Source organism: Oncorhynchus mykiss, chromosome 12, assembly GCF_013265735.2.
Source record: "Oncorhynchus mykiss isolate Arlee chromosome 12, USDA_OmykA_1.1, whole genome shotgun sequence".
Lineage (NCBI taxonomy): Eukaryota > Metazoa > Chordata > Actinopteri > Salmoniformes > Salmonidae > Oncorhynchus > Oncorhynchus mykiss.
This window is the reverse complement of record NC_048576.1, coordinates 97,764,020-97,787,613: the sequence shown is the minus strand read 5'-3', so window position 1 is coordinate 97,787,613 and position 23,594 is coordinate 97,764,020. Positions and strand designations below refer to the sequence as shown.

At 45.0% G+C, this 23,594-nt stretch overlaps 1 protein-coding gene across 2 annotated transcripts; it reads left to right on the top strand.

The window, feature by feature from the left end:
- The first annotated feature begins 389 nt into the window (after nucleotides 1-389).
- LOC110538882 (cytosolic endo-beta-N-acetylglucosaminidase) lies at nucleotides 390-23,425 on the top strand. Of its 2 annotated transcripts, XM_036939414.1 has the most exons (15): nucleotides 390-699; nucleotides 4,850-4,994; nucleotides 6,096-6,175; nucleotides 8,831-9,032; nucleotides 9,250-9,398; nucleotides 11,505-11,659; nucleotides 12,862-13,010; nucleotides 13,676-13,847; nucleotides 14,159-14,265; nucleotides 14,741-14,852; nucleotides 15,558-15,742; nucleotides 16,914-17,056; nucleotides 20,055-20,154; nucleotides 20,547-20,658; nucleotides 22,345-23,425. In XM_036939414.1, the coding sequence occupies exons 2-15, from the start codon at nucleotides 4,879-4,881 to the stop codon at nucleotides 22,726-22,728; spliced, it is 2,166 nt and encodes a 721-aa protein (XP_036795309.1). In that variant the 5' UTR covers nucleotides 390-699; nucleotides 4,850-4,878; the 3' UTR covers nucleotides 22,729-23,425. The 2 variants fall into 2 exon arrangements, with proteins under 2 accessions (XP_036795309.1, XP_036795308.1); XM_036939413.1 differs by lacking the exon at nucleotides 390-699 and having other exon boundaries at nucleotides 4,755-4,994.
- The last annotated feature ends 169 nt before the right edge of the window (nucleotides 23,426-23,594 follow it).

Below are 23,594 nucleotides of genomic sequence, written 5' to 3'. Positions count from 1 at the left end.
CATAGACCACATGGCTGGAGTGTGACTGTTTGAGGTTGTGGACAGGTGTCTTTTATACTGATAACAAGTTCAAACAGGTGCCATTAATACAGGTAATGAATGAGTGGAGGACAGAGGAGCCTCTTAAAGAAAAAGTTACAGGTCTGTGAGAGCTAGAAATCTTTCTTGTTTGTAGGTGACCAAATACTTATTTTCCACCATAATTTGCAAATAAATTCATTAAAAATCCTACAATGTGATTTTCTGGATTTTTTCTCATTTTGTCTGTCATAGTTGAAGTGTACCTATGATGAAAATGACAGGCCTCTCTCATCTTTTTAAGTGGGAGAACTTGCACAATTGGTGGCTGACTAAATACTTTTTTTGCCCCACTGTATTGTCTACTGCATTTAGAGAACAAAGCAATATGGATTAATTTAGTTGGGATTCGTTGTAATAACGATTTAATCCAGAAGTATGGTTTTTTTTGTCTGAAGGAAGAAACACTTAATAAAATAATCACCATAGTTACCGTTGGACTAATTAATTTGGATTCTACTGGATGGCCTAAAGAGTAATAAAGTAATGACTGAACTAAATGAATATGCTAAACTGGTCCCCCAGTGTGTCGACTCAGTTTCCTGCTCTGTGGATTCAGACCTCTCCTTTTGTCCTCTGCTCTCTGAGCCACACATTTAGAAGAAGACATTGTTTTGTAAGGTAAGTGTTCTGATTTGCACATTGAAACATGCTGCCTTCTGCAAGGTTTTACAAGCTGTCGAGGAACTAAGACACGTTGCAGTATGGGACATGACGACATTGAACGAGATGATATGTCATTCCTGCCCAAAAGGCATGAATTTAAAGCTACTCTATCTGTTCCTTTCTTTTTCCTCCAATCTTAGCAATGTCCATTCAATTGACTTGTTTGTCCTAAAAACCTAGATCATCTTAGTTGTGCTTACTTCACACACCCTGTTCATGCAAAAACTAACTCTAAAATGTGGAGGTTTGTAAATGTCGTGTCAACCTACAGGTTGTTTTAGAGCTTCAGGGTGAATGGACAAGTCAACACCAACTACAGTACTGTTGACATTACATATACAGATGGGCCTTGGACACTGTGTGTGTGTGTGTGTGTGTGTGTGTGTGTGTGTGTGCGTGCATATTGGCCATTGTTCCTGGCCCTGGATGGTGTGTTTCAAGAAGGGGGTCAGCAAGAAATTCGATCACCTTGGTTCCACCACACAGCACTGATACTCTCTGATCGTACATGCTGATTGGCTATAAGGTAACCAATGCCTGAGGCCTCTGCTGTAAGTATTCTAATTCCACGGGTATCTCACGGACATAGCCTTCTATCGCAATACAAGACTGTCACATGGCTCCTCGGCTTGGCTTGACACAGAGACATTACATAATGAAAGTACTCCTCAGTCACTGTTGAATCCAATGTGCTGGAAGTCTATTAGCGCACTGTACCAAAACAATACGCACTCCCTTGTAAACCAAAACAATACCCACTCCCTTGTAAACCAAAACAATACGCACTCCCTTGTAAACCAAAACAATACCCACTCCCTTGTAAACCAAAACAATACCCACTCCCTTGTAAACCAAAACAATACCCACTCCCTTGTAAACCAAAACAATACCCACTCCCTTGTAAACCAAAACAATACCCACTCCCTTGTAAACCAAAACAATACCCACTCCCTTGTAAACCAAAACAATACCCACTCCCTTGTAAACCAAAACAATACCCACTCCCTTGTAAAACCTCTCAAAGTACTGGCAGAACCAAACACACTGCCAGGTAGAAATGTAGGATCTTAATTTCATCACTCTTTTGTTGATGAGAATTTTTCTGCACCGCAGGACATGCAGATGAGCTTCATGATTGACATGAATTCACTGAAAACCTGTTATAAAACCGGTTATATTAACAGTATTGTGCTTTTCATGTAGCCTCATTTTGGCCAGCTAATAGCTTTACCACCAGTCAAGCAAACATTTAAACCCTGTTGCTGCAGGTAGTTGCAGAGGAGATCAGATAACAACATATCCAACTCACACTGTACAAGGAGACAGTGGTTACACAGTTCTCTCTCTCTCTCTCTCTCTCTCTCTCTCTCTCTCTCAAAAGTAGTGCACTATGTAGGGAATAGTGTGCCATTTTGGACACAGACTATTCAAATGTACATCTCCCCACAGACTTAAAACTAAAGCCGAACAGATTGCCCTCTTTTTTTGGGCCGTTTGGACCATGTAGGGCCCTTCAGACCATATAGGGCTCTTTAGACCATGTAGGGAGGGCCCTTTAGACCATGTAGGGAGGGCCCTTTAGACCATGGAGGGCCCTTTAGACCATGTAGGGCCCTTTAGACCATGTAGGGCCCTTTAGACCATGTAGGGCCCTTTAGACCATGTAGGGCACTTTAGACCATGTAGGGCCCTTTAGACCATGTAGGGAGGGCCCTTTAGACCATGTAGGGAGGGCCCTTTAGACCATGTAGGGCCCTTTAGACCATGTAGGGAGGGCCCTTTAGACCATGTAGGGAGGGCCCTTTAGACCATGTAGGGAGGGCCCTTTAGACCATGTAGGGAGGGCCCTTTAGACCATGTAGGGAGGGCCCTTTAGACCATGTAGGGAGGGCCCTTTAGACCATGTAGGGAGGGCCCTTTAGACCATGTAGGGCCCTTTAGACCATGTAGGGCCCTTTAGACCATGTAGGGCCCTTTAGACCATGTAGGGCCCTTTAGACCATGTAGGGAGGGCCCTTTAGACCATGTAGGGCCCTTTAGACCATATAGGGCCCTTTAGACCATGTAGGGCCCTTTAGATCATGTAGGGAGGGCCCTTTAGACCATGTAGGGCCCTTTAGACCATGTAGGGAGGGCCCTTTAGACCATGTAGGGAGGGCCCTTTAGACCATGTAGGGCCCTTTAGACCATGTAGGGCCCTTTAGACCATGTAGGGCCCTTTAGACCATGTAGGGCCCTTTAGACCATGTAGGGCCCTTCAGACCATGTAGGGCCCTTCAGACCATGTAGGGAGGGCCCTTTAGACCATGTAGGGAGGGCCCTTTAGACAATGTAGGGCCCTTTAGACCATGTAGGGCCCTTTAGACCATGTAGGGAGGGCCCTTTAGACCATGTAGGGACCTTTAGACCATGTAGGGAGGGCCCTTTAGACCACGTAGGGCCCTTTAGACCATGTAGGGAGGGACCTTTAGACCATGTAGGGAGGGACCTTTAGACCATGTAGGGAGGGCCCTTTAGACCATGTAGGGAGGGCCCTTTAGACCATGTAGGGCCCTTTAGACCATGTAGGGCCCTTTAGACCATGTAGGGCCCTCTATTTTACGTTGAATACACAAACTGTACGTGGCTCTCGATGTCACTTTTATTTCACTTAGCCCTGTATTGTTGGACCTCAGAGCTTACGGTTGTCACTGTACCCTGTAATGACATGGTCAACCCTGTACATGTGTCTGATTACATGGTCAACCCTGTACATGTGACTAATTACATGGTCAACCCTGTACATGTGACTGATTACATGGTCAACCCTGTACATGTGTCTGATTACATGGTCAACCCTGTACATGTGACTAATTACATGGTCAACCCTGTACATGTGACTGATTACATGGTCAACCCTGTACATGTGACTAATTACATGGTCAACCCTGTACATGTGTCTGATTACATGGTCAACCCTGTACATGTGTCTGATTACATGGTCAACCCTGTACATGTGACTGATTACATGGTCAACCCTGTACATGTGACTGATTACATGGTCAACCCTGTACATGTGACTGATTACATGGTCAACCCTGTACATGTGTCTGATTACATGGTCAACCCTGTACATGTGTCTGATTACATGGTCAACCCTGTACATGTGTCTGATTACATGGTCAACCCTGTACATGTGTCTGATTACATGGTCAACCCTGTACATGTGACTGATTACATGGTCAACCCTGTACACGTGACTGATTACATGGTCAACCCTGTACATGTGTCTGATTACATGGTCAACCCTGTACATGTGTCTGATTACATGGTCAACCCTGTACATGTGACTGATTACATGGTCAACCCTGTACATGTGACTGATTACATGGTCAACCCTGTACATGTGACTAATTACATGGTCAACCCTGTACCCTGTAATTACATGGTCAACCCTGTACATGTGACTGATTACATGGTCAACCCTGTACATGTGTCTGATTACATGGTCAACCCTGTACATGTGACTGATAAACTCTCTAATCTAATCTGATTGGAGCATCTGGGGCGGCAGGTAGCCTAGTGGTTAGCGTTGGGCCAGTAACCGAAAGGTTGCTAGATTGAATCCCCGAGCCGACAAGGTAAAAATCTGTTGTTCTGGCACTGAACAAGGCAGTTAACCCACTGTTCCTAGGCTGTCATTGTAAATAAGAATTTGTTCTTAACTGACTTCCCAAGTTAAATAAAAAAAATATTATTAGGAAGGTGTTCTTAATGTTTTATACGCTGTGTTTACGTGACCTTTTGAATGACTGGCATGTCAGAATGACAAGGGGTTTATATTGCCATCTAGTGGCCGGTATGAGGTCAAAAGTCCACCAGAGCCAAAAGACCATGCCGGGTTTTCTGTCCAACAGCACGACTAACGGCAGTCGCTGTCAAAAAAACACCTTCCACGTGATCACCTTATCTCAGCTGTCATTCGTTGGCCGAAGCACACGCTTTTGAACAACGTCACAACTGCAGCCAATCGCAGGAAACAAGGAAATGTTTCTTTCGCGCTCTGTCCCGAACATGAGCAATGCAACATTCTGCCCGTTGATGCATGTTTATGTCTTCCGTTCAGTCATAGACTTCTAACTCGTATTTCTCACCATGGACGGTGCATTGACTACTGAGCATCAGGAGGATGGGTCTTTGCGGAGGAGAAAGACCGAAGACGAAGGAGAGGATCAGATCGGGAGCAAGTTGTCAAAAACGGAAACCACCGGGTAACTTTTTTTTTGACAGCTGCCACTTCGTAGTTTGTGTCGGCCTCCCTCTGGGCCGCTGATAAGTAGAGTTGTTTAAGTTCACAGAGCACACAGCCCACATTTTACAGCAGCTAGAATAAACATAATGATGTAATCAATCACATGCAATGATAAATAAAATGGTTGAAAGGAATACACTACTGAATTTCAAATCCATGCTTGGCGTCACACATGGTCTCTGTTTGGTACTGTACTCTATGGTACTGTACTCTATGGTACTGTACTGTACTCTATGGTACTGTACTGTACTGTACTCTATGGTACTGTACTGTACTGTACTCTATGGTACTGTACTGTACTGTACTCTATGGTACTGTACTGTACTGTACTCTATGGTACTGTACTCTATGGTACTGTACTCTATGGTACTGTACTGTACTGTACTCTATGGACTGTACTGTACTCTATAGTACTGTACTCTATGGACTGTACTGTACTCTATGGTACTGTACTGTACTCTATGGTATTGTACTGTACTCTATGGTATTGTACTGTACTCTATGGTATTGTACTGTACTCTATGGTACTGTACTGTACTCTATGGTGCTGTACTCTATGGTACTGTACTCTATGGTACTGTACTCTATGGTACTGTACTGTACTCTATGGTACTGTACTCTATGGTACTGTACTGTACTCTATGGTACTGTACTGTACTCTATGGTACTGTACTGTACTCTATGGTATTGTACTGTACTCTATGGTACTGTACTGTACTCTATGGTGCTGTACTCTATGGTACTGTACTCTATGGTACTGTACTGTACTCTATGGTACTGTACTCTATGGTACTGTACTGTACTCTATGGACTGTACTCTATGGTACTGTACTCTATGGTACTGTACTCTATGGTACTGTACTGTACTCTATGGTATTGTACTGTACTCTATGGTACTGTACTGTACTCTATGGTACTGTACTGTAATCTATGGTACTGTATGGCACTGTACTGTAATCTATGGTACTGTACTGTATGGTACTGTACTGTACTGTAATCTATGGTACTGTATGGTACTGTACTGTACATTCTAAATGTATTGTCATTCATATTTCACCAGTTTGGAGTCTTGCTTGGATGAGCCAGTTGAGTTGAGAAGTGTTCATGAAGTCATCAAGTATGGAGCCTCGTCTCTGCCAGGTTGGTACAGAGTATAGACTGTATACAGAGTATAGACTGTATAGACTGTATAGACTGTATACAGAGTTTAGACTGTATACAGAGTATAGACTGTATAGACTGTATACAGAGTATAGACTGTATAACAGTACAGAGTATAGACTGTATAGACTGTATACAGAGTATAGACTGTATACAGAGTATAGACTGTATAACAGTACAGAGTATAGACTGTATACAGAGTATAGACTGTATACAGAGTATAGACTGTATACAGAGTATAGACTGTATAACAGTACAGAGTATAGACTGTATAGACTGTATACAGAATATAGACTATACAGGGTACAGACTGTATAACAGTACAGAGTATAGACTGTATACTAGTACAGAATATAGACTGTATTCAGAGTATAGACTGTATAGACTGTATACAGAGTATAGACTGTATAGACTGTATACAGAGTATAGACTGTATAACAGTACAGAGTATAGACTGTATACAGAGTATAGACTGTATACAGAGTATAGACTGTATACAGAGTATAGACTGTATAACAGTACAGAGTATAGACTGTATAGACTGTATACAGAATATAGACTATACAGGGTACAGACTGTATAACAGTACAGAGTATAGACTGTATACTAGTACAGAATATAGACTGTATTCAGAGTATAGACTGTATAGACTGTATACAGAGTATAGACTGTATAGACTGTATACAGAGTATAGACTGTATAACAGTACAGAGTATAGACTGTATACAGAGTATAGACTGTATACAGAGTATAGACTGTATACAGAGTATAGACTGTATAACAGTACAGAGTATAGACTGTATAGACTGTATACAGAATATAGACTGTATAGACTGTATACAGAATATAGACTATACAGGGTACAGACTGTATAACAGTACAGAGTATAGACTGTATACTAGTACAGAATATAGACTGTATTCAGAGTATAGACTGTATAACAGTACAGAGTATAGACTGTATAGACTGTATACAGAGTATAGACTGTATAACAGTACAGAGTATAGACTGTATACAGAGTATAGACTGTATACAGAGTATAGACTGTATAACAGTACAGAGTATAGACTGTATAGACTGTATACAGAATATAGACTGTATACAGAGTACAGACTGTATAACAGTACAGAGTATAGACTGTATACTAGTACAGAATATAGACTGTATTCAGAGTATAGACTGTATAACAGTACAGAGTATAGACTGTATAGACTGTATAACAGTACAGAGTATAGACTGTATACTAGTACAGAATATAGACTGTATTCAGAGTATAGACTGTATAACAGTACAGAGTATAGACTGTATAACAGTACAGAGTATAGACTGTATACTAGTACAGAATATAGACTGTATTCAGAGTATAGACTGTATAACAGTACAGAGTATAGACTGTATACAGAGTATAGACTGTATACAGAATATAGACTGTCTAACAGTACAGAGTATAGACTGTATAACAGTACATAATATAGACTGTATAACAGTACATAATATAGACTGTATACAGAGTATAGACTGTATAGACTGTATACAGAATATAGACTGTATAACAGTACAGAGTATAGACTGTATACAGAGTATAGACTGTATAACAGTACAGAGTATAGACTGTATAACAGTACAGAGTATAGACTGTATAACAGTACAGAGTATAGACTGTATACAGAATATAGACTGTATAACAGTACAGAGTATAGACTATACAGAGTATAGACTGTATAACAGTACAGAGTATAGACTGTATACAGAATATAGACTGTATAACAGTACATAATATAGACTGTATAACAGTACAGAGTATAGACTATACAGAGTATAGACTGTATAACAGTACAGAGTATAGACTGTATAACAGTACAGAGTATAGACTGTATACAGAATATAGACTGTATAACAGTACAGAGTATAGACTGTATACAGAATATAGACTGTATAACAGTACAGCGTATAGACTGTATAACAGTACAGAGTATAGACTGTATAACAGTACAGAGTATAGACTATATACAGAATATAGACTGTATAACAGTACAGAGTATAGACTGTATACAGAATATAGACTGTATAACAGTACAGCGTATAGACTGTATAACAGTACAGAGTATAGACTATATACAGAATATAGACTGTATAACAGTACAGAGTATAGACTATACAGAGTATAGACTGTATACAGAGTACAGACTGAATAACAGTACAGAGTATTGACTGTATAACAGTACATAATATAGACTGTATACAGAGTATAGACTGTATACAGAGTATAGACTGTATAACAGTACAGAGTATAGACTGTATACAGAGTATAGACTGTATAACAGTACAGAGTATAGACTGTCTAACAGTACAGACAGAGTATAGACTGTTTAACAGTACATAATATAGACTGTCTAACAGTACAGAGCCTCTGAGTTTCAGAAGGGTTTTCATCCTTAGGAAATGACAGGACAGTGGAATGATGAAATAGCTCTAACACTCAGGTTATAGTGATGCTGTCCCTGTTCGTTCTGCTCACCCAGTTGTTTGGTCGCCAGGCCGACCTGAAGACACAGTAACCAACCGTATTCAGTGAAAACGCAAAGGTTACCTCAAGCACAAAGAACGAACCGATCTGTGCCTTTCCCTTTACAGCTAAGCACTATGACCCGGACACCACCGAGCCAATCAGCTCCGGCCTTCAGTCCCTGGAGGAGCTGTTGTCGTGGAAACGCAGCGAGGCCAACCCCTTCAACGTGGCGACGGTGCCCCTGGCCAATCGGGAGCCTTCTCTGACCAGCACGCCGCACCGGACTCTGGTGAGTCACGACATGATGGGCGGATACCTGGATGACAGGTAGGTTGACCTCCTCACCTCTGAACTCTCACCTGTGAACTGCCACAAGTAGACTTTGTTTGCACACTCATGACTCTTCTACAATAGGCTATTACTAAATTCTCACATAACAACGTACTCATTGTGTTGGAAGTCCCTTTTTTGGATTAAAAGTGTTTTGCTAAGTGGTACGACTAAATTCCCTCTCACCTTTGACCCCCTGACCTCTCCCCCTCAGGTTTCTGCAGGGAGCAGAGTCGGATGCTCCCTATGTGTTCTACCACTGGCAGTACATCGACGTGTTTAACTACTTCAGCCACAACACGGTGACCATCCCCCCGTCCGTCTGGACCAACGCCGCTCACAGACACGGAGTCATCGTCCTGGGTGAGACTCAACGGGGCCACGTCCCAATAACCTCTCTTTCCTCCTGAACAAGTGTGTGCTTGTTCACTACTCCTCACGAATGGGAAAACATTGGATTGGTATAGAGATTGGGGGTAGAGAGGAAGTTTTTTTATAACAGTCATTTCCTGTCAAATCCATGAAGGGAAGTGAACCAGTGCACACTTTGGGAGAAAGCAGAGATTATTGGGATTCAATAATACCCTTGTAGTTATATATCTTTTCACACTACCGAACCGAGCCAAACCCCAGCTGTAGGGTCTAAGTGGGCCTGGTAATGTGTCGTGAAGCATGCTGAAATGTCAAAATATTAAAGTCATCACGGTTAGGTTCATTCTGGCCGGCCCAGCAGTGTGAAAGTGGTACAGTATTACAGTATGTAGTACATTATTGTACACTACTGTTTCCACCAGTCTGTTCTCTGCCTTCACTCAGAGGAAGTGTTGTCTACCACTCAGAGGAAGTGTTGTCTACCACTCAGAGGAAGTGTTGTCTACCACTCAGAGGAAGTGTTGTCTACCACTCAGAGGAAGTGTTGTCTACCACTCAGAGGAAGTGTTGTCTACCACGCAGAGGAAGTGTTGTCTACCACTCAGAGGAAGTGTTGTCTACCACTCAGAGGAAGTGTTGTCTACCACTCAGAGGAAGTGGTGTCTTCACTCAGAGGAAGTGGTGTCTTCACTCAGAGGAAGTGGTGTCTTCACTCAGAGGAAGTGGTGTCTACACTCAGAGGAAGTGTTGTCTACACTCAGAGGAAGTGTTGTCTACACTCAGAGGAAGTGTTGTCTACACTCAGAGGAAGTGTTGTCTACCACTCAGAGGAAGTGTTGTCTACCACTCAGAGGAAGTGTTGTCTACCACTCAGAGGAAGTGTTGTCTACCACTCAGAGGAAGTGTTGTCTACCACTCAGAGGAAGTGTTGTCTACCACTCAGAGGAAGTGTTGTCTACCACTCAGAGGAAGTGTTGTCTACACTCAGAGGAAGTGTTGTCTACACTCAGAGGAAGTGTTGTCTACACTCAGAGGAAGTGTTGTCTACCACTCAGAGGAAGTCTTGTCTACCACTCAGAGGAAGTGTTGTCTACCACTCAGAGGAAGTGTTGTCTACCACTCAGAGGAAGTGTTGTCTACCACTCATAGGAAGTGTTGTCTACCACTCAGAGGAAGTGTTGTCTACACTCAGAGGAAGTGTTGTCTACACTCAGAGGAAGTGTTGTCTTCACTCAGAGGAAGTGTTGTCTACCACTCAGAGGAAGTGTTGTCTACCACTCAGAGGAAGTGTTGTCTACCACTCAGAGGAAGTGTTGTCTACACTCAGAGGAAGTGTTGTCTACAACTCAGAGGAAGTGTTGTCTACCACTCAGAGGAAGTGTTGTCTACACTCAAAGGAAGTGTTGTCTACCACTCATAGGAAGTGTTGTCTACCACTCATAGGAAGTGTTGTCTACACTCAGAGGAAGTGTTGTCTACCACTCAGAGGAAGTGTTGTCTACCACTCAGAGGAAGTGTTGTCTACACTCCTACTGTGTTGGAGAGACGCTGCTCTACTTTATCAGCCAGTCGAGAGGTTTTGTTTCACTTTTAAAACCTCTATTGTTTGTGACCTTCAGGCTTTAGTCTGTGGTTTTCACATGTCTCACTGTGTGTGTGTGTGTGTGTGTGTGTGTGTGTGTGTGTGTGTGTGTGTCGGAGTGACTCTCACTGTGTATGTGTGTCGGAGTGACTGTCTCACTGTGTGTGTGTGTGTGTGTGTGTGTGTGTGTGTGTGTGTGTGTGTGTCAGAGTGACTGTCTCACTCAGGTCATATACAGTGAGATGTACAGAATAAGGGGTTGAACCTAACAGATGAAATTCTAATAGTTTACACAGTGTACATGAGAGAGAACACAAGCCTTCTATATCAAACAGATTATATTCTAGGTGTTGGATTCATATCTGAAACGGTTGGAACGTTTGCCTTCTACAGTACTGATAGGGCTCACGTTGAGAATATAGGTGCCGATCTGACCGCCTCAAAGTCACACTGCTGATTGGTCTGTTTGAGTTCCACAGTGACTGATCGACGGCTGTGATTGGCTTGTTCTCCAGGCACCTTCATCACTGAGTGGACGGACGGGGGGAAGATGTGCGAGGTCTTCCTGAAAGAGGAGGAGTCTTACAGGGCCGTAGCTGATAGGCTGGTTCAGATAGCCCACTGTTACGGCTTCGATGGTTGGCTGATAAACATCGAGAACCCTCTCGGTGTGAGTTTTATAACTTTAAACAATTTGTTATTCTATACTAAACTCTTTGTCTATTGCTGTGCTATAGAGACGTTGGTTTTCATTATGTTGTGGGTGTGTTGAAAAAAGGCACTATATTCCCCCTCTATTCCCTATAACTAGTGCACTATATTCCCCCTCTATTCCCTATAAGTAGTGCACTATATTCCCCCTCTATTCCCTATAACTAGTGCACTATATTCCCCCTCTATTCCCTATAAGTAGTGCACTATATTCCCCCTCTATTCCCTATAACTAGTGCACTACATACAGGTTGTACTGGCTAAAGCAGTATGGTAGAAACAGTACTGTGCTATATTCCCCCTCTATTCCCTATAACTAGTGCACTATATTCCCCCTCTATTCCCTATAACTAGTGCACTATATTCCCCCTCTATTCCCTATAACTAGTGCACTACATTCCCCCTCTATTCCCTATAAGTAGTGCACTATATTCCCCCTCTATTCCCTATAACTAGTGCACTACATACAGGTTGTACTGGCTAAAGCAGTATGGTAGAAACAGCAATAATGACCTCATCAGTTGTCTGCACACTGTGCTAAACCCAGAACGTCAACAATGACAAGTCTCCTTTGGGTCGACAGCCTCCCTGTTATATGCTGTCCTACAGTATACTGACCTATATTACTGTGCTAAACCCAGAACGTCAACAATGACAAGTCTCCTTTGGGTCGACAGCCTCCCTGTTATATGCTGTCCTACAGTATACTGACCTATATTACTGTGCTGAACCCAGAACGTCAACAATGACAAGTCTCCTTTGGGTCGACAGCCTCCCTGTTATATGCTGTCCTACAGTATACTGACCTATATTACTGTGCTAAACCCAGAACGTCAACAATGACAAGTCTCCTTTAGGTCGACAGCCTCCCTGTTATCTGCTGTCCTACAGTATACTGACCTATATTACTGTGCTGAACCCAGAACGTCAACAATGACAAGTCTCCTTTAGGTCGACAGCCTCCCTGCTATCTGCTGTCCTACAGTATACTTACTGACCTATATTACTGCGCTGCCACGTACAATATGACAACAGTGCAGCCTTAATGGGTCGTGGTCTAAAGTAGTGGACTAGGAGACAGAGGGGGCCATTTGGGAAACACGTCGATGATTGATAACGTGTATGTTCCCTGCCCTCCGTCTCCTCCTCTCGTGTAATTAGGAGACGGCTGTGAAGAACACTCCTCTGTTTCTACGTTATCTGACGGACCAGATGCACGAGAGAGTCCCTGGTAGTATGGTGTTGTGGTATGACTCTGTTCTGGAGAACGGACAGCTCAAATGGCAGAATGAACTCAACCCATCCAACAGGTAGGTGGACGGGGGAGAGGAGGTGAGGGAGGGGGGAGAGGAGGTGAGGGAGGGGGGAGAGGAGGTGAGGGAGGGGGGAGGGAGTGGAAAATGTGGATAGGGAAGATAAGGAGATCTTTTACACCTCTCTCTCTCTCTCCACTCCCCCCTTCACATCTCTCTCTCTCTCTCCACTCCCCCCTTCACCTCTCTCTCTCTCTCTCTCTCTCTCCACTTCCCCCTTCACCTCTCTCTCTCTCCACTTCCCCCTTCACCTCTCTCTCTCTCTCCACTCCCCACTTCACCTCTCTCTCTCTCTCCACTCCCCCCTTCACCTCTCTCTCTCCACTTCCCCCTTTACCTCTCTCTCTCTCTCCACTCCCCACCTCTCTCTCTCTCCACTTCCCCCTTCACCTCTCTATCTCTCTCCACTCCCCTCTTCACCTTTCTCTCTCCACTTCCCACCTCTCTCTCTCTCTTTCTCTCTCTCCACTCCCCCCTTCACCTCTCTCTCTCCACTCCCCCCTTCACCTCTCTCTCTCCACTCCCCACCTCTCTCTCTCTCTCTCCACTCCCCCCTTCACCTCTCTCCACTCCCCACCTCTCTCTCTCTCTCCACTCCCCCCTTCACCTCTCTCTCTCCACTCCCCACCTCTCTATCTCTCTCCACTCCCCCCTTCTCTCAGAGTGTTTTTCTCAGCGTGTGATGGTATCTTCACCAACTATAACTGGACAGAGCAGAACCTGGAGGGAATGAAGGCCTACTCAGCTGCTCAGGGCCGGCTGGCGGACATCTTTGTTGGGGTGGACGTGTTCGCCAGGGGAGAGGTGGTGGGGGGGAAGCTGGAGACTAATAAGGTTAGAACTGGGAGGGGGAGGAGGGGGAGGGTCGGAGGGGGAGGGTCGGAGGGGGGGGAGGGGGATGGTGGGAGAAGGGTGGGGTGTGTGGGTAGGAGGGTAGGAGGGGGAGGGTCGGAAGGGGAGGAAGGGGGGAGGGGGAGGGAGATGGTGGGGGAAGGGTGGGGGTGTCAGTGCTTAGTCACAGGTACGTGCGTGTGTCTTCTTAAAGAAGTGGAATTTATTGTGTGTGTGTGTGTGTGTGTGTGTGATCATAAAGTGGTGTGTGCTCGTAACAACATATAAACACCAGTCCCTCCCTCCCTCCCCAGGCTCTGGAGATGATTCGTAAACATGACTTCTCCACGGCCATCTTTGCTCCAGGCTGGGTGTACGAGTCCATCCCAGACAAGACTGACTTCAGGAAGGAGCAGGACAAGTGAGATGAACTTCTGCTGCTTTTACTGTCTAATGTAGCGCTGTGGTTGTTTTGGGGATTTTGTCTGATGTAGTGTGATGTTATATCCCACACCTTAAATGCCTCTGGGAAATATGAAGTGATGCTGTCTATCTAAGAACTGTAGATGAGTACAAGGCATGTAGCTAACATGTGGGGCTAACATCTGGCGCTAACATCTGGCGCTAACATCTGGCGCTAACATCTGGCGCTAACATCTGGCGCTAACATCTGGCGCTAACATCTGGCGCTAACATCTGGCGCTAACATCTGACGCTAACATCTGATGCCATGTTTGTTAACAGGGTCCCTGGACCCTGTTGAATAAACTAATAAAATAGACTATATTTTCTCTCTTATAAAAGCGCTCACTCATACCACACGTAGCATAGCCACAGTCGAAAGTGAGCCTCCTATGTCGTATCCTACAATGTCACATCCTGTTTCCTGTGTGCAGGTTCTGGTCTCTTCTGTCTGACTTCCTGTATGTCCACCGGCCCTCGTCGCCCCTCCCTTTCGTCTCCTCCTTCTGCCAGGGTGCTGGGACCAGCCTCTACTGGAGGGGACAGGTGAGTGAGTCAACCAATCAGAGGACGGGTTCTATGTCTAGAATATTCATAAAATTGCCCCCACCATGGCTGCCTGGGTATTGTGATGCAATTCAAATGATGTTAACTGATGTGGCTCATGCAGTACAATGTATTTGTCAGTTGAGTTGTATCAACAAATCACAGCACATATTGATGGGTACACTTCCTGCTTTGCTCTTATGGGGTACACTTCCTGCTTTGCTCCTATGGGTACACTTCCTGCTTTGCTCCTATGGGTACACTTCCTGCTTTGCTCCTATGGGTACACTTCCTGCTTTGCTCTTATGGGGTACACTTCCTGCTTTGCTCCTATGGGTACACTTCCTGCTTTGCTCCTATGGGGTACACTCGCAATGGCTGCCAGTCCACCCATTATGCCATAATTGACTTGAATGGGGACGCCTGTTCTATTCATTTTATTTCTATGGCAGCACATGCAGTTAGGAGAGGAGGAACGGAGAAAATGTGCTCAGCGGTTATTACGGAGACTGCGGTCGTTTGGCTGCCCAATTATCGGTGTCCAAAATTCCATGACTGTCACACGACTCATAACAACAAGGATCTGGGTCTTCTTTGGAATGCATTGTACTGCAATATGTATCATTGGATGGGATTCTGTCCTATTCGTGTCCTGTAGTTACCCTCTGACCTGTCCTGTGTGTGTCTGTCTGCTGGGTTGTGTAGCGTGAGGTGGATCGTAGCTGGTTCAACCTAGATGCCCAGGAGCTGCAACCCCTATACTACAGAGAGACCCTCGAGGGGGAGGGCTGGCTGAGGACCCAGGGCTGCCCTGAAGATGCCTGGAGCGGGGGCAGCTCTCTGCTCGTAGAGGGTGTCCTACCCTCCATGCTGTCTAAAGTCTGCGCCAGGTGGGGGAGTGTGTGGGGGAGTGTGTGTTCATGAGGGCTTGTATATTCCTCTTACAGCTTTAAGGATTCAAATGCTATGGCCTCTCTCTCTTCCCCTTCCCATCGCTCCCTCTCTTCCCCTTCCCATCGCTCCCTCTCTTCCCCTTCTCTTCGCTCCCTCTCTTCCCCTTCTCTTCGCTCCCTCTCTTCCCCTTCTCTTCGCTCCCTCTCTTCCCCTTCCCATCGCTCCCTCTCTTCCCCTTCTCTTCGCTCCCTCTCTTCCCCTTCCCATCGCTCCCTTTCCTCCCCTTCCCATCGCTCCCTCTCTTCCCCTTCCCCTCGCTCCCTCTCTTCCCCTTCCCATCGCTCCCTCTCCTCCCCTTCCCATCGCTCCCTCTCTTCTCCCTCTCCTCCCCTTCCCATCGCTCCCTCTCTTCCCCTTCCCATCGCTCCCTCTCCTCCCCTTCTCTTCGCTCCCTCTCTTCCCCTTCCCATCGCTCCCTCTCTTCCCCTTCCCATCGCTCCCTCTCTTCCCCTTCCCATCGCTCCCTCTCTTCCCCTTCTCTTCGCTCCCTCTCTTCCCCTTCTCTTCGCTCCCTCTCTTCCCCTTCTCTTCGCTCCCTCTCTTCCCCTTCTCTTCGCTCCCTCTCTTCCCCTTCTCTTCGCTCCCTCTCTTCCCCTTCCCATCGCTCCCTCTCCTCCCCTTCTCTTCGCTCCCTCTCTTCCCCTTCCCATCGCTCCCTCTCTTCCCCTTCCCATCGCTCCCTCTCTTCCCCTTCTCTTCGCTCCCTCTCTTCCCCTTCCCATCGCTCCCTCTTCCCCTTCCCATCGCTCCCTCTCTTCCCCTTCTCTTCGCTCCCTCTCTTCCCCTTCCCTTCACTCCCTCTCTTCTCCCTCTCTTCCCCTTCCCTTCACTCCCTCTCTTCTCCCTCTCTTCCCCTTCCCATCGCTCCCTCTCTCTTCCCCTTCCCATCGCTCCCTCTCTTCCCCTTCCCATCGCTCCCTCTCTTCCCCTTCTCATCGCTCCCTCTCTTCCCCTTCCCTTCACTCCCTCTCTTCTCCCTCTCTTCCCCTTCCCCTCGCTCCCTCTCTTCTCCCTCTCTCCCCCTTCCCATCGCTCCCTCTCTTCTCCCTCTCTTCTCCCTCTCTTCTCCCTCTCTTCTCCCTCTCTTCTCCCTCTCTCCCCTCCCAGGATCTTTTCTCTCCAGGTGCCTCTATCCTCCAGGGTCTTTGTGTCTCTGATCTATAAGCCGTCTCCTGGGGTCACTGTCTCTCTGGAGTTAAAGACTGCTGATGCTACACTCTGCACACACAGAGGTGTTCAGGATATACCTAGTGAGTCATATCACACAGAGGTGTTCAGGATATACCCAGTGAGTCATATCACACACAGTTCAGGATATACCTAGTGAGTCATATCACACACAGTTCAGGATATACCTAGTGAGTCACATCACACACAGTTCAGGATATACCTAGTCAGTCATATCACACACAGTTCAGGATATACCTAGTCAGTCATATCACACACAGTTCAGGATATACCTAGAGAGTCATATCACACATGTATTCAGGATATACCTAGTGAGTCATATCACAGAGGTGTTCAGGATATACCTAGTGAGTCATGTCTCACACAGTTCAGGATATACCCAGTGAGTCATTACACACACAGTTCAGGATATACCTAGAGAGTCATATCACACACGTATTCAGGATATACCTAGTGAGTCATATCACAGAGGTGTTCAGGATATACCTAGTGAGTCATGTCTCACACAGTTCAGGATATACCTAGTGAGTCATATCACACAGAGATGTTCAGGATATACCTAGTGAGTCATATCACAGAGGTGTTCAGGATATACCTAGTGAGTCATGTCTCACAAACAGTTCAGGATATACCTAGTGAGTCATATCACACACAGTTCAGGATATACCTAGTGAGTCATATCACACACAGTTTAGGATATACCTAGTGAGTCATATCACACACAGTTCAGGATATACTTAGTGAGTCATATCTCACACAGTTCAGGATATACCTAGTGAGTCATATCACACAGAGATGTTCAGGATATACCTAGTGAGTCATATCACACACAGGTGTTCAGGATATACCTAGTGAGTCATATCGCACACAGTTCAGGATATACCTAGTGAGTCATATCACCCACGTATTCAGGATATACCTAGTGAGTCATATCACAGAGGTGTTCAGGATATACCTAGTGAGTCATGTCTCACAAACAGTTCAGGATATACCTAGTGAGTCATATCACACACAGTTCAGGATATACCTAGTGAGTCATATCACACACAGTTCAGGATATACCTAGTGAGTCATTACACACACAGTTCAGGATATACCTAGAGAGTCATATCACACACGTATTCAGGATATACCTAGTGATTCATATCACAGAGGTGCTCAGGATATACCTAGTGAGTCATGTCTCACACAGTTCAGGATATACCTAGTGAGTCATATCACACACAGTTCAGGATATACCTAGTGAGTCATATCACACAGAGATGTTCAGGATATACCTAGTGAGTCATATCACAGAGGTGTTCAGGATATACCTAGTGAGTCATGTCTCACAAACAGTTCAGGATATACCTAGTGAGTCATATCACACACAGTTCAGGATATACCTAGTGAGTCATATCACACACAGTTTAGGATATACCTAGTGAGTCATATCACACACAGTTCAGGATATACTTAGTGAGTCATATCTCACACAGTTCAGGATATACCTAGTGAGTCATATCACACAGAGATGTTCAGGATATACCTAGTGAGTCATATCACACACAGGTGTTCAGGATATACCTAGTGAGTCATATCGCACACAGTTCAGGATATACCTAGTGAGTCATATCACCCACGTATTCAGGATATACCTAGTGAGTCATATCACAGAGGTGTTCAGGATATACCTAGTGAGTCATGTCTCACAAACAGTTCAGGATATACCTAGTGAGTCATATCACACACAGTTCAGGATATACCTAGTGAGTCATATCACACACAGTTCAGGATATACCTAGTGAGTCATTACACACACAGTTCAGGATATACCTAGAGAGTCATATCACACACGTATTCAGGATATACCTAGTGATTCATATCACAGAGGTGCTCAGGATATACCTAGTGAGGCATGTCTCACACAGTTCAGGATATACCTAGTGAGTCATATCACACACAGTTCAGGATATACCTAGTGAGTCATATCACAGAGGTGTTCAGGATATACCTAGTGAGTCATGTCTCACAAACAGTTCAGGATATACCTAGTGAGTCAGTCATATCACACAGAGGTGTTCAGGATATACCTAGTGAGTCAGTCATATCACACAGAGGTGTTCAGGATATACCTAGTGAGTCAGTCATATCACACACAGTTCAGGATATACCTAGTGAGTCAGTCATATCACACACAGTTCAGGATATACCTAGTGAGTCAGTCATATCACACACAGTTCAGGATATACCTAGTGAGTCAGTCATATCACACACAGTTCAGGATATACCTAGTGAGTCAGTCATATCACACACAGTTCAGGATATACCTAGTGAGTCATATCACACACAGTTCAGGATATACCTAGTGAGTCATATCTCACACAGTTCAGGATATACCTAGTGAGTCATATCACACACAGTTCAGGATATACCCAGTGAGTCATATCACACACAGTTCAGGATATACCTAGTCAGTCATATCACACACAGTTCAGGATATACCTAGTGAGTCATTACACACACAGTTCAGGATATACCTAGTGAGTCATATCTCACACAGTTCAGGATATACCTAGTGAGTCATATCACACAGAGGTGTTCAGGATATACCTAGTGAGTCATATCACACACAGTTCAGGATATACCTAGTGAGTCATATCACACACAGTTCAGGATATACCTAGTGAGTCATATCTCACACAGTTCAGGATATACCTAGTGAGTCATATCTCACACAGTTCAGGATATACCTAGTGAGTCATATCACACAGAGGTGTTCAGGATATACCTAGTGAGTCATATCACACAGAGGTTTTCAGGATATACCTAGTGAGTCATATCTCACACAGTTCAGTATATACCTAGTGAGTCATATCACACAGAGATATTCAGGATATACCTAGTGAGTCATATCACACAGAGATGTTCAGGATATACCCAGTGAGTCATATCACACACAGTTCAAGATATACCTAGTGAGTCATATCACACACAGTCCAGGATATACCTGAGTTGTAAAGTGTTGTATTATTATTGATGTGTGTGTGTGTGTGTGTGTGTGTGTGTGTGTGTGTGTAGCCAGCAGTATTGAGCCTGTTGCTTTAACAGAGGACCACCAGTTGATGAGACAGTTCTCTCAGAGCTGTGGACAGTGGAACCCAGACGGATGGACTGTCAGGTAAGAAGACCTCTGTGTGTGTGTTGGAGCTGCAGGGCTGTGCTCTGAGAGATGTGTGTGTGTGTGTGTGTGTGTGTGTGTGTTGGAGCTGCAGGGCTGTGCTCGTGTGTGTGTGTGTGTGTGTGTGTGTGTGTGTGTGTGTGTGTGTGTGTGTGTGTGTGTGTTGGAGCTGCAGGGCTGTGCTCTGAGAGATGTGTGTGATATAGGCTAGTAATACTGTTTGTAATAACGTGTGTGTGTGTGTGTGTGTGTGTGATATAGGCTAGTAATACTGTTTGTAATAACGTGTGTGTGTGATATAGGCTAGTAATACTGTTTGTAATAACGTGTGTGTGTGATATAGGCTAGTAATACTGTTTGTAATAACGTGTGTGTGTGTGTGTGTGTGCCAGGTGTTCCCAGTTGGAGCTGCAGGGCTGTGCTCTGAGGGATGTGTGTGTCAGCGTGCAGCGTGATGGAGGAGATAAGGACACACCTTTCAAATGCCGGGTCGGAGAGATTATGGTGAGAGAGAGAGAGAGACCTCACCACAGAATTACCCATCACCAGAATCATATCTGTCCCCGACTCTTAGGCCTGGGGCCTCACTTATCAATATTGTTTAGAAACTGTTTTAAAATACGGAATTTAGAATGTTCGTAACGCATAGAGAAAAAAAAAGTGAGATTTCTAGAACAATCCTAAGAGCATTATAGGCACACCGGTAGGATATAACCGTTGATAAATACCCATTGTTCTCTGCCTCAGTGCTCGTGCATGACCTTGGCTATTTGCATTGACCTTGGCTATTTGCATTTCAAAACACCCGTATGGTCAAAATCATCCCTTTAAAGCCTGTGGGGAATAACACAACGGTGCCTCGTGTCAGAGGTCGAGTACAACCACAATGTTTGATAGGACTCGCTCCGTTGCGGTTTGACCTGTACAAATGACAACATAGCTACAAAGACAGGACCATGAGGACAACTCAAGTTGCTTTAGCAAATGGCAAATATACTTCAAATGAGTAGCTGGGCGACACTCTCCTCAACAGCTCTCTCCTGTAGACGTAGTAGGCCGACACCTGTTGTTCTGCAGAATGAACCAGTCCTTCTTCCCACCTGGCCACCACATACAGCAGAATGAACCAGTCGTATTTCCCACCTGGCCACCACATACAGCAGAATGAACCAGTCGTATTTCCCACCTGGCCACCACATACAGCAGAATGAACCAGTCGTATTTCCCACCTGGCCACCACATACAGCAGAATGAACCAGTCGTATTTCCCACCTGGCCACCACATACAGCAGAATGAACCAGTCGTATTTCCCACCTGGCCACCACATACAGCAGAATGAACCAGTCGTATTTCCCACCTGGCCACCACATACAGCAGAATGAACCAGTCGTATTTCCCACCTGGCCACCACATACAGCAGAATGAACCAGTCGTATTTCCCACCTGGCCACCACATACAGCAGAATGAACCAGTCGTATTTCCCACCTGGCCACCACATACAGCAGAATGAACCAGTCGTATTTCCCATGGAAACCCATTGCAAGAAGCTCCCGACGACGTTGCTTCCAGAGGCAGTTTGGAACTCGGTAGTGAGTGTTGCAACCGAGGATAAGATTTTTATGTGCTACGTGTTTCGGCACTCTGCGGTCCCGTTCTGTGAGCTTGTGTGGCCTACCACTTTGCGGCTGAGCCGTTGTTGCTCCTAGAGGTTTCCACTTCACAGTAACAGCACTCACAGTTGACCGGGGCAGCTCTAGCAGGGCAGAAATTTGACAAATTGACTTGTTGGAAAGGTGGCATCCTATGACGGTGCCACGTTGAAAGTCACTGAGCTCTTCAGTACGGGCCATTCTACTGCCAATGTTTGTCTATGGAGATTGCTTGGCTGTGTGCTACATTTTATACACCTGTCAGCAGCTGGTGTGGCTGAAATAGCTGAATCCACTAGTTTTAAGGGGTGTCCAAAATACTTTTGTATATATAGTGTATATATGTGACCAACAAATGCATATCTGTATTCTCAGTCATGTGAAATCCATAGATTAGGGTCTAATGAATTGATTTATTTCAACTCAGTAAAATCTTTAATTGTTACATTTATATTTTTGTTCAGTATATGTTGTAACTGTTTGTTCATTTCAATCATTTATAAAAGTGATTATAAGATGTCTGTCTCCCTCCCCCCCAGATCCTGGATGCTGAGTCCCTCTCCGTTCCTCCCCTCCCAGTGCAGAGTGTGTGTCTCTATGACGTGGTGTGGCTGAGGGGCGCCAATAAACTTAATCTCAACGCCACCCTGCGCTGGCGTTACCCTGCCCAACTCGTACGCCACTTCCTGGTGTACTGGCGCCGGCTGAGGGGTCCAGACCCCCGGATCCCATCTGGCAAGCTGGCCCTGATTGGCCGAGCCTACTGCCCCTTATTCCGGGTGACCGAGCTGACGGTTCCAGAACCTCCAGGTCTTCTAGAACTGGTGGTGGAACCCGTGTCCCGGGAGGGCTTCCGTGTTCCTGAGTCCCAATGGGGGAGGAGGAGTCTCAGTTATACTGAGGAGAGGACGGACCAATCATAAGACACTGAAAGGGTAGCAATGTACTGGCTGTCCCAAATTGAACCCTATTCCCTATATAGTGCACTACATGGACCCATAGGGCTCTGGCCAATGTAGTGCACTATATAGGGAATAGGGTGCCATTTGGGATGTACTACTACTCTACTTCCTGGCCAGTCAGTAAGCTAGTTTGTAGTGATGTGATCTCCTAGTCACCTATAGAGTTAACCATTTTTTTTCTAGTCAAGAAAGTATTAAAAAAAAAATATATATATAATTATCTTCCCAGAACAATTAGGGGAACTCAAGGCCAGAATTCAACATGAAGCGCGCTGTAGGTACTTCCTGATTGAGCCGACATCTGCAGCCCTTCCTGTGCAGAGCAAGGGAAGGATACTTCAAGCAGAACATAGAGATTCCCCGATACATAGAGAGAGACTCCCCAATTGGGCAAAAGACCTTCCCCTCTGCGACCCAGAAACCAAATGGTCAAGGAGCGTGTCAATACGTTAATCGGAGAACGAAGGAGGCTGTGGCCCCTCCCATTACGGATTTCCAGAGGATGTGACAGGAAGTGACACACACCCTTTTATTTTTTCTAAGGAGAAAAGCAAGCACGCGTTTAAACTACACGCTACGCATCCTTTTATCTAGAAAAATATTATACACCACATGCTAAATGAATTGAAGCATCAATAAAGATACTATTTAAAAAACATTCTGAATTTTGTTTGAGTCATAACATTTCCACTACAGCGTTCCATGCTGGTTACTGAATGTTTGACAAAACAACATGGAGGACAGTTTAGAAATGTCTGACAGAATTAAAGACTTAGTTTCATATTTTAGTCAACAAATCTCCACCAAAGCATTCAAACAGGCACACT